This window comes from Gouania willdenowi, chromosome 12, assembly GCF_900634775.1.
Source record: "Gouania willdenowi chromosome 12, fGouWil2.1, whole genome shotgun sequence".
Lineage (NCBI taxonomy): Eukaryota > Metazoa > Chordata > Actinopteri > Blenniiformes > Gobiesocidae > Gouania > Gouania willdenowi.
The window spans coordinates 29,159,481-29,171,169 of record NC_041055.1 but is presented as its reverse complement, the minus strand read 5'-3'; the positions used below and the strand labels follow the sequence as shown (position 1 = coordinate 29,171,169).

Below are 11,689 nucleotides of genomic sequence, written 5' to 3'. Positions count from 1 at the left end.
TATACTATGGAATGGTTAAGATGAAGTATACTTCAAAGTTTCCCAAGATGCATTTGGAACCTAAGATGACAAAAATCTGAATCTTACTGAGGCTAAATATCTCTGTTGATTCTCCACAAGTTTCAAAGTTTTGGAAACATTTTGAGTGAGAAAGTGACTAAGTTGAATATCAACATGTGCTCATTTGATCCATAAAACTTGTGTATACACATTTCATTCCGACTTCTCGGAGACTCTCCATTGTGCTACTGACGAAACTTCAAAACAAGAGCCCTATTTATAAAAAAGTATTTGAAGACAAGAATAAATGCTTTTATTTTTGAAAAGGGGATGTTTGATTTTTAGCTTGAAGTAGCATTTTACATTCCGCTCACAATGCATCATGGGGCGGTTGAGTATGACTCGTGTGCCCACTTTGCATACTTGTTCCCATATAGTATACATCCAGGTATTTCTTGCATACTAAATTTTTCCATCTATCTAATGTAAACACACTGCATTCTAATTTTTATGTCAAACTCAGCACATACGTTATTATGGAACTTCAAACATGGCCATAGTCTTTCTGGCTTCTTTAGATTGGTACTGAACTTGCTGAAAGTGCATGACATACATCTATAGCTCGTGTCATTTTTGCTACTATTTCAATGATCTAGAAACTACTTTTTGATATATAACTAAAGATTATTTTCAAGTTGATAAGTCTAGTGTGGAAATAGCGTTCTTCTTTTGTCATTGTAAAAGTTAAGCTTAAGCACATGTTTGTCTCCCACTACTAAAGCTCATCCGGATGCATCACATTAATCAGTAGTTACTGTGCTTCTACTTACCTGCATACCCAGCCTCACTGCTGAGGAAAAAAACTGTTTAAATGTCCAGAACATTCTGTGATTTATTACTGGCAGAAGTCAACGGGCTTAGGAAAATACTTGGGAAACCGGTAAAAGCAGTATCATTTTTCCTCTTTACGCTTTGTCTAAGTCATCTCACTCCTGTTTTGTCAATCACAGCGTCCCGTCTCTAGAGACCCGACAGCTTTTAAAGGATTTCTTGGTATGAGGTCACAGCTCGTTATTGTTCTTGGAGACTCACTTCACTGCTCCCAGATGGCTCCAGACAGCTCTGCTCGTCTTCAGGGGTAAAGAAAGCATCTGTTTGCAGGTGAGCTGTGACGTGTCAGCGCCAGGATGAAAGTGTTTTGGATAGATTTGTCTACGATAATGTATCAGTGACATGAATCTGCCTCTGGATCTGCATTTACTATCAATGCTCAGCACTTCTAAGAACCAAAAAAGCTTTTGCTGTTTGATCAGACAAGGCTGATTAGCAATTCCAGCAAGTTCATTTTGTCTTCTTTTTTAATATGTTATTACGCAGACGTCGGGCACACATCAAAGCGATCAGCAGATGCCTCTAGATAAGACTGGCAGTTGACAGTTGAAACATGTTAGGAGATCAAAGTAAATTATTTGAACGAAAGTCTGAATAAATGAAACCTTCACATATGATTCAAAATGAACTTGCTGGATTTTTTACGCGGAAGTCAAGGACACATCAAAGCGATCAGCAGACGTCTCTGAAGAAAGCTGTCAGTTGACAGTCGAAACATCAAAATGTCCTGAAAAAAAGTCTGAATAAATGAAACCTTCACATATTATTAAAAAATATGCTCAAATAAAATTGCTAGAATTATTACGTGGAAGTCAAGAATACATCAAAGTGATCAGCAGATGCCTCTGAAGAAGACTTGCAGTTGACAGTCAAAACATGTGAGGTGATCAAAGTAAATTTCCTTAAAAAAAGTCTGAATTATTGAAACCTTAACATATTATGAGGCTGATTAACATGAACATTGATTAATATGTTGTTACGCGGAAGTCAAGGATACATCAAAACAATCAGCAGACACGTCTGAAGAAGACTGGCAGTTGAGCCAAAACATGTAAGGAGATCAAAGTAAATTTCCTGAAAAAAAGTTGTTTGAATGAATGAAACCTTAACATAATATATATATATATATATATATATATATATATATATATAATATACTTTCACCCCAACTGAAGATTCTGGAATCACCATCATCATCAAAATCTGAGTTTTTAGGCCAACTTTGATTTTTATTTTACAGGTTTAGTACATTTGTTGGTGGACAGGAGTAACACAGACACAAATATTTGTAGCAGCATCATACAACGACATGGTAACAATACATTTGTCATGGCTGCCATATCAAAACAAATGGACACAAATACTGGGGCCAATCCCTGCTCGGAGGTTCTAAATATGGGTCTGTGGGCCAGGATGACTTTATGGAAACTGGGCTGACCATATGTGCGAGTCCTTGTAATCGAGCTGTTGGAGTTGGTGTAAAGTACGGTGTATGTGACCCATTATATCAAGTATTTTATGATTACAAAAATTCATTTCAAGAGCCACCACTTCATAATTATGGGTCTAACTTCCTGTGTGACAGAATGCAAATAAATTATTTTTTTCATGTAATTTGTCACAGAATAATGACCAATCTGAGCATTAACACCAAAAATAACATTGTATTTTTGTTGACGTTTGTTGAGTTTTTTTTTCAGTCATTCTGTGTGTTTTTGTTATTTCGAGTAATTTCTGCGTTTGTTTTGTTCATTTAATTGTTATTTTTCCTAATTATCTTGTATGTTTTTGGAGCTTTTTGTCATTTGTTTGTATTTTTCTAATGACATTTTTTTTATTTTGTGTTCACTTTGTGTCCCACACATGTTTAGCCCGAGGGCTGCCAATCGCTCATGTCTGAGTAAAACTGACAGCGTGTTGAAATGTTATGTAGACTGAGTCACATGCTGCACATACTAAGATGTGCCACTCGCTAACTGTCACTCTTCTATCACACAGGATGTTGTGGCCCTAATCATGTCTGTAGTAGTACCTACCGGAAAAAGATGGATTACTGTGAAAACCATCATTTTCAGATGTGAGATAACACGTCAAAACACCCACACACACACTTTCAGACCTGCAGTCAGTTAAATCAGGGGTATCCAACTCAATTTACTTCACTGGCCAAATACAAAGCAGTTTGACCTTAAGTTGGCCGCAGATTATAGGCGGAGAAAACAAGCACTTTCACAATAAATGAAACATTTTCTATGTAAGGCCCCCACAATATCATATCAATAAGTGACAGATATCAGTCCCTCCAGGATATTTACTTTAAATTTCCTTGATTTTGTGAGCAATTTATATTCATTGTTGTAGGACAGTGGTTTCCAAACTTCTCACTGTCCCGTACCCCTTCAGAAATTTCACCTGAAGCCATGTACCCCCTACTCCAGCACAAAATTCAAAATAAACAGTGTCATTATGTGGTATTTTGCGTAGAATCTTGAGGAAAGAGATTCATTTAAGTACAAACTGGAATAAGGCCGTATAACATAACAAAATGTGGAAAAGGTGAAGTGCTGTGAATGCACTGTAGGCCAATGTGTGATTTGTGGCAATGCATGGTGGCTCCCGACTGCTGTTCTTTTTACCATATATTCTAGTTTCCAATGTTGTCACGCTGTTTTTAGATTCAATTCACGTATCAGCCCATGACAATTTGCGTACCCCACTTTGGGAATCTAGGTTGTAGGATAATTTGGGGGAAAATTGCAGGATTTTGGAGAAATTCCGAGTAATTTTTAGAATTTGATATTAATAATTGACAGGAAAACTTTGAGCCCTACTAATATTGAGGCGCTTCATTGAATTTGTGGAATTGGATGTACTGCAATATCTACAGCTGAATTATTTGGTAATTTACATAGTCATTGATTTTTTTTCTGTCATTTTTACTTTATCTACTAAGGGTTGCATTGGATGCCCTAAAGGGCCAAATTTCGGCCCCCAGGCCTTGAGTTTGACAAGGTTGAGTTAGCCCCTCCAATTGACATAGTGTGCTTGTCTTGGGAGTGTATGAATGATATACAAACAACTTCTGCTGGATAAACCTTGAGCTAAAATGCAATGATAATGTATACAAATAGTAACCTTGCTGTTGATGGCCTAATACATTGTTTCACAAATGGGGGTACGCAATGGCACTACAGGGGGGTACAAGAGAGGGAGAGAGTATGGCAAAATAACAGATAAAAGCAATAAAACATGGGGTTTTATAATGTTTATATTTAGTTAATAATAATAATGATTACTATTATTATAATGATGGTAATTATCTTGATTGGAACATTAACTGAAAATACAAGGGACATGGAGGGAGATGACCAGAAATGATAAAAACTATAGAAATAATAATTAGTGATGCACCGAAAATTCGGCCACCCAAAGCTTTGGCCCAAAAATGCATTTTCGGTTTTTGGCCAAAACACTTTAATTCACGGAAACAACCAACTGGAACAGGATGTTTCAAACATCAGCGCGCGTGAGTTTGATAGTTGATATATTCTTTGAAGCATTAAAATGAATTGCAATACTTTGATTTAGTGAGGTTAGTACACACTCAGCCATAAATACAATGGTTCTAATCATTTATTTCGGTGTTTCGGTGTTTGTCCAAGAATTTTCATTTCGGTGCATCCATAGGAGTAGTTCTATTTCGAAGGGCACTAAATACTGTTTATTTCCACTTATTTACAAAATAAGATTCTTTAACTTGTGTGTTAACACTCATTCATTCTATCGTTATGAGCTATAGTTGTTCTTTTCATAGAATTCTGAGCAAAAATGTTGTAGTCGCACAAAAATGTTTGAGAACCACTGGCCCAATGCGTCACATCAAGGATGAACATAGCTTAGTTGTTGCTGTTCAAGTGTCTGAAAGAGGTCCAATGTGTCCATAACGTGTGAGAGCATCATCCTGTTGTTTATGATTCAGGCTTTAGGTGTCTTTTACTTTGCTTTTACCAAATTGTCTGCAAATGTTCCTCCCGGCCACACCAACTATCATAAATCTTTCACGATGACTGTGTTCATCTTGTACCGATTTTAAAAATGGCTCCAAACAATCTGAAACCTTCTCACAGAGAAGACAAAAAAACACTCAATTTCATATTTGAAACAAATTACTGTCTCTGTTCACATTTTTCTGCAACCTGGCAGTGGTTTATCATTTACAAAAGTGCAAAAGAGGAGTTCCTCCATAAAGCTGCTTCTTGTGGTTCCGTCCATTATAGTGAGTAACAGGGTTGGGGTCAATTCTAATTGTGATTGTAAATTTTTTAATCTGTTGCTGTCGTAATCGTAATTAAATTGTTACTGAGTTCAGATAAGTGACTTTGATATTGGAATTGCCATCAAAATTCTATAAAAATTATCAATTACAATTTAACACAAAACTGGGGAACCATGTTACAGTTCTATGTACAGTTCTACACATATGTAGCTAACAATTATTAAAATGTTTCATATCAAGCTTTTTCAACATTTTACCATTAAAAAAATATTAAAACCTATATTTTCATTGATTATGAAGCCTAATACGGTAATCAATAGATAGGAAAGACATTAGATGATATTTGTTTTTAGTATATTTTACAGCTGATTTAGGACCTGATATCATAAGAGATGCTAACAGGAAAGCTAACACAAGAGGAAGCTTAACTTAGGTTATTTATTTCAGGCTCAGTAATTGTAATTGACTTTCTGAGGATAGAAAAATAATTGTAATTTAAATGAAATTGGGGGGAAAAAAAATACTGGTAACTGTAATCGCAATTGAGAACATAATCATAACTGAAAAATGTAGTTGACCCCAACCCTGGTGAATAAGGAAATGTATATTAACATATCGTAGATATTATCAGGCATCTGAGTAGGGCTGCACAATTAATCAAATTTTGGCCTCCATGATTAAATTAACTTGATCTTTGGTGATTTTTACTTTTAAAACGTGGGCTCTGCTGCATATCTAATCAGACACTTTCTCAACCCCGGTCGTCAGCCCACCACTAGGGGGCGAACACATGATTAAGGCTTCATTGCACATCTCAATTAAAATCGAGCGAGACTTCGGGTCACTCAAAGTTGCGTAAGTGGCGTTACATTGATTTTGAAGGTAATCTAGTCGCCAGGGTTGCTGAAGTCCTTAATGTTCTTGCCTTTTCTTTATACGATGACGTTTTTTTTTCAAGCACTTGCCCTCTGTAAATTTTTAATTCTTGGGTAAATTAGTATTTTTTTCTTTTTAGTATTTACCATTATTCTTGTTGTTCAAAGCTCTAAACTGTTCACATATTGTTTGTCAAAAAGTAGTTCTTTAAAAAATACAGAAATGATGAATAAATCTGATTAATAATTGTGATTACAATATAGATCCAAATAATTGCAATTATCATTTTGGGCATAACGGTGCAGCCCTACATCGAGTCAGTCTTCTCACGCTCTGGTTTCTTAGGGTTCTCCCTCGTGCACGGATGCTTATTAGATGCATTTTTCCTGCATGTTTACAGTCTCCGCAGTGAAAGTCACATGTAAAGTTGGGTCCTTAGGGCACACTGCGAGTTCTTTCAGTGGCCGGCCTGGCCCGAGTTCTTCTAAATCACTCTGCAAAGAGTCTGTCAGAGGCCCTTCATCTTCAGCCTCCTGGGGCCCCTGTTGGGTCTGTGCCTGTGCAGGCGGTGGACTGGAACCGCCCTCTGCCCCGGCTTGAAACGTCTCCATACTGTCAGTGTTTCTGTCGGGCGGGTACAGGAAGGTCTGAGACGTGGTCACCATCACACGCAGCTCGTGGGACCCCATGGATAGGGAGTCCCTAGAGACGAAAGAGGAGGAGAGGTGGCCGTCAAAGCAGCGGAACTGGCCTCCTCCTCCGCCTCCTCCTCGTCCACCCATTTTGCAGAACAGACACTTGATCTTCTCCATCAGCTTGAGGACGACAGTCTTCCTCAGGAGGATGTAGATCCACGGGTCTAGGATGGGGTTGACGGCGGCGATGCGGATTGCCAACAAGTCATTATTCAAGCCCAAAGGCTCGTCTTTCTGGTTCTGGTCCAGTGCGTTCATGAAGATCCTCAGCTGGAGGAACCGGAGAGGAACACAAGATAGAAACACACGTTTAAACGTATTCTCTTTAACTGAACCTATGATGAAACCTTTTGCAGAAGAGTTCTTTAAAAACAACAAAACAAATAAAACTCCAGCAAGTTGAATTATTTACCCGACTTTAGAACTTAAACTTTAGAAATATAGCATTTTAACTTTAGAACTTTAACTATAGAAATAGAATTTGAACTTAAGAACTATAGTTTTAACTTTAGAAATATAGAATTTTAACTTTAGAACTTTAACTTTAGAACTATTGAACTTTAAACTTTAGAATTGTAACTTTAAAACTATAGAACTTTAACTTTAGAACTCTAGAATTTTAACTTTAGCACGATAGAACTTTAACTTTAGAACTCTAGAATTTTAACTTTAGAACTATTGAACTTTAATTTTGAAAACTATAGAATTTTAACTTTAGAACTATAGAACTTTAACTTGAAAGGTAAAGTTCTGTTGTTCTAAAGTTAAAGTTCTAAAGTTGTAAGAACTTCAGAAAGTTAACTTTAGAACTATAGAACTTTAAATTTAGAATTTTAGAACTTTAAATTTAGAACTATAGAACTTTACCCTTAACACTTTAACTTTTGAACTTTAACTTTAGAACGATAGAACTTAAACTTTAGACCTATAGAACTTCAACTTAAGAACTGTAGAACTTTACCTTTAACTAACTTTTGAACTTTAACTTTAGAACTTCGGAACCTTACCCTTAGAACTATAGAACTCTTTGAGCTGGATTAATGAGCAAACTTCATGGACTCATTTCTTTGCTAGCTGAAACTTGTCGGCATACATGCACAGGAGGAACATAATTGTTTACATATTTCTACAATGTTGGCAAAGATTGGTCAAGTCAAAACAGAGGAACGTAACTGCCGGGGGAACCGTGGTATCGTATAAATGGCACAGGGCCAACAAAATCATCTCAAGCTGTCATCATAACTGAGGTTGTTGCTTTAGGTCGTCCCTAGAATCTCGTCAATAGTCTTTTCTCAAAGCTCCTTCGTTTACATGTTACTGTATGAACACAGGAGAGGGATTATTATTCTATATAATGGGAAAGATGGGGTTGGGGGGGGGGGGGGGGGGTGGTGGTACCCTAATAAGGACGTCTGATATTATGCACCATCACTATCACCAGGAAGGCCATTAATGATTCTTCTTAAACGTGACCTTTATTCATTTTTGACTGTTGTTCCTCTTCTCTTTGCAAGTTTACATTCAGAGTTTCCTGTTGATTTATAAGATTATTCAAATTTGTTCTGAGTGGGTAAATATTTCATACAACCACAAACTTCTGTAATATTCTTACATGGCATTTTCTATTGTTTGCAGCACATTAACATGGATTTGTATCAATCGACATCTTTCCTGTTCTTGCCCCACTATGTTTAGTTTTTTTATTGTTGTTGTTGATTATTTATGGTGAAAGGTGCATTTTTAAAATAGTGGAATTAGGCTACACTATAATTGTATTTGTGTTCTCTACTTTTGTGCAATTTTCATGAAATTTGTTCCACATCCATCACTTTAAACCTTTTAAAACTCCTGTTTACGTTTAAGTAGGTTGGGACATTCAAAGACTATTTTACAGCCTGCGTTGGTCAAAGTTGAATTAATTGCACTTGATTAAATTATTCATTCATAAATTTTGTACGAAACTTGCTCCAGAGGAATAGGAAATCTTCAAGTAAAATAAATTGATAACCACACACACAATCTCAAACAACCATATTCTATACTTTCACAAATATTAATCTAGTTCCCAACCCCATCCATTGTCCAACCCTAACTCCCTCTCCCATGTTCCTATCCCCTCACCAAGGTGTAACACTGCCCTCGTTTTATATTCTCCCTTTAATAAAGTTGTTCCTATACCCTTCCTTAGGGAGGGCTAGTGATGGTCACAATTGTGCAATAAAATAAATGCATTTATTTAAATATATAGTATAAAAACGTGAGCTGGCACATCTTGTCACTTTGTGCACTAATACTCCATACTTCAAAAATAAATGTTATCAAAATGAGGTCGCGACACGGAAAAGGTTGGAAACCACTCCTCTAAATAGTTTAAAACATCCTAGATATATAGTGATTTCTGTTTTGGCGATATAGAAAATTACAATATCGCCTATAACAATATATTTTTATTTTATAGCTATATATATTTATTAAGCAAAATACTTGTTTTATAAGTCACTGCTTTTCCTTCTTCTCAGAAAAGTGCATCCAAACCCAGATCTTCCTCTATACAAGCCACACTACAGAACTCACTCACACGTGCTGTCCCTTAGAGGAGAAAAAGCCAAAAGTGGCAGATGTTGTGCAGCTGTTTGGTAATAAATGTGCCTGTGTGGCATTTTATATCAGCAAATTTAACCTAGAATTGTCTTTTTGGTCAGACTTTGAGTTAAAAAATACAGAGTGGTAACACTTTACTTGATGTTTGACATTGCAATGTCATTATGACATGACACCTGTCAATAGCGTGAACAAGGTGTCATGAAGGCTGTCATTAAGTGACGTATATATGACCCTAACCCCACTAGATCCCCCCAAAAATGCCAACATAGCTCCAAAGGTGTCATAATTTAGTGAACGACACTTAGTGACAGCCCCCTTATTCATGCTAATGACAGTGTAATGTCAACCTTATATATAAAACTTCAAGTAAAATGTTAACTAGAGAGTTTTATATTGTATATCGCTATTTTAAGAAAAAATTCTAGATATGAATGTTGGTCCATATCGCCCAGCTCTACCCTGGTGGTTTGTTTTCCATGCGTAATACTGGTGGATACACCTGCCCTGCTGTGCGTAAATGTTGGGTTGTTTTGTTCATAAGCTACTCACCACTAAAGGGATGGAGCAGATAAGAACCACAACAGATGTAGTAGTGAGCAGGATCACCATTTGAATCTCTGCTCCAGCCAAACGTCGGAAGCTCCGTCTGCGCCGCAGCTCGGACATGCGCCTCTGGTCCGTGCCCAAAGACGTGCGTCGGATGTAGCGCTTGTGCATCAGAATCAGAGCCCCGCACACCATCACGTTGCATATCACCGTCGCGAGCACCACCACCGAGTTGACGCCCGCGTACATGAGGTTGAACGTCTTGTGGGTGGTGTGGTTGCTGTGCCAGTCGATGAAGCACCACGTCTCCTTCCTCTGGAGCTTGATGTGTCCGAGCCCCAGGCTGGGCAGCGCGCAGAACACCACGTTGGACACGTAAATGGCCACCAGAGCGAGCGCGGCCAGCCTCTGGTTGACGTATTCGTTGTAGAAATACGCGTGGTTGATGGCCATGTATCTCTCCACCGACATGGCGAACACGATGCTGAGCTGGACCACAAAGAAGAAGAGCAGAATGAAGCCGGAGTACTGGCACAGCGCCGGGCCCCCCGGCCAGGAGCCCTTCACGTAGGTGGCGATGGTGACCGGACTGACGAGTAATGTCCCCAGCAGGTCCGTCACCGCCAGTCCACACACCAGAGTATAGAAAGTGGTCTCCTTTTGCTCCTTACGGGAAATCCGCAGAACTACGATGGCTATGACGTTTCCCACCACCCCTAAAATGAACATAATCACCGGGATGGTGGGTGGTTTAGGGTCATTAGTCGTCATACTCTTTATACCTGCAGATATACTTCAAGTGCCACCCTAGGCACATCCAAGTCCCATTTTTAATGATCCCATGTGTTTGGTTCAGGTCCGAACAGACTTATCCATCGTGGCCAAAAGTATGTTTTACGCACAGGAACTCCATTAAAAAAAGATTAAAAACACGCATTCAGAGAGGCTAAAAAGACGTCAGCGGGCCTTTCGATGCACATCGTGTGTTTGGCTCACGGCTGACTGACAGGGAAGTTTAATCTGGAGCCACAAAGTCCTTCAGCTCCTCCTCTGCACACAGTGTGTGTGTGTGTGTGTGTGTGTGTGTGTGTGTGTGTGTGTGTGTGTGTGTGTGTGTGTGTGTGTGTGTGTGTGTGTGTGTGTGTGTGTGTGTGTGTGTGTGTGTGTGCGTGTGTCCTACTAATGTCAGAGGTCAGGGATTTCAACACTTTGGTCAAAGGGCTGGAAATTTCCAGGGACATATTTTTTTGGCCATGTCAAAAATATAAAATTTTTATAAATGATATCTCAGAAACTCAACTTTTTTTTTTTTTTTTCTTTCTTTTTTTTTCTTCTTTTTTTAAATAAATCACATTTTAAATCACAGAGTATGTGTCTGAATTTACCTTCCATATATCTAAAGCAGGAGTTCTTAACCTTGGGATCAGGGCCCCATTTGGGGTCACAAGACACTGGGAGGTGGTCATCAGATGTCGAAGAATTTTAGACATCTGAATAAGAATAAGAATTTTTTTTTTAACAATTTGAGCCAATTTTTGCTTATTTTTCCCTTTTATCCTCATATTTTCACATATTTTCATCACTTTTTCTTTCCATATTTTTGCTTCTTTTAATGCATTTTTACTACATTACTCCCATTTCTGCCGTTTCTCCATCAAATTTTAATGCCTTTTCTGCACATTTTTTTTTTTTTTTACTTTCAAGCACTAACAAACCCTTTCCACCACTTTTCCCCCTAATGTCACATGTTGACCCCCTATTATCACTTTAAACCTCTTTTCACCATATTTCATGCTTATCT

At 38.0% G+C, this 11,689-nt stretch overlaps 1 protein-coding gene across 2 annotated transcripts; it reads right to left on the bottom strand.

The window, feature by feature from the left end:
• Nucleotides 1-5,644: 5,644 nt before the first annotated feature.
• On the bottom strand, nucleotides 5,645-10,951 carry ptger4b (prostaglandin E receptor 4 (subtype EP4) b). 2 transcript variants are annotated; one of them, XM_028462323.1, is made up of 2 exons: nucleotides 9,949-10,951; nucleotides 5,645-7,008 (listed from the first exon to the last, which is right to left on the bottom strand). In XM_028462323.1, exons 1-2 carry the CDS (start codon nucleotides 10,657-10,659, stop codon nucleotides 6,415-6,417), a joined length of 1,305 nt encoding a protein of 434 aa, XP_028318124.1. In that variant the 5' UTR covers nucleotides 10,660-10,951; the 3' UTR covers nucleotides 5,645-6,414. The 2 variants fall into 2 exon arrangements, with proteins under 2 accessions (XP_028318124.1, XP_028318123.1); XM_028462322.1 differs by having other exon boundaries at nucleotides 9,892-10,949.
• Between the last annotated feature and the right edge of the window lie 738 nt (nucleotides 10,952-11,689).

What these genes read in the sequence shown, in the direction of transcription:
- ptger4b (XM_028462322.1), bottom strand. Translation starts at nt 10,659, where the DNA reads ATGACGACTAATGACCCTAAACCACCCACCATCCCGGTGATTATGTTC. An exon ending in TCTGCTCCATCCCTTTAGTG is followed by an intron (nt 7,009 to 9,891) that starts GTGAGTAGCTTA and finishes CGGTTCCTCCAG; the next exon opens with CTGAGGATCTTCATGAACGC.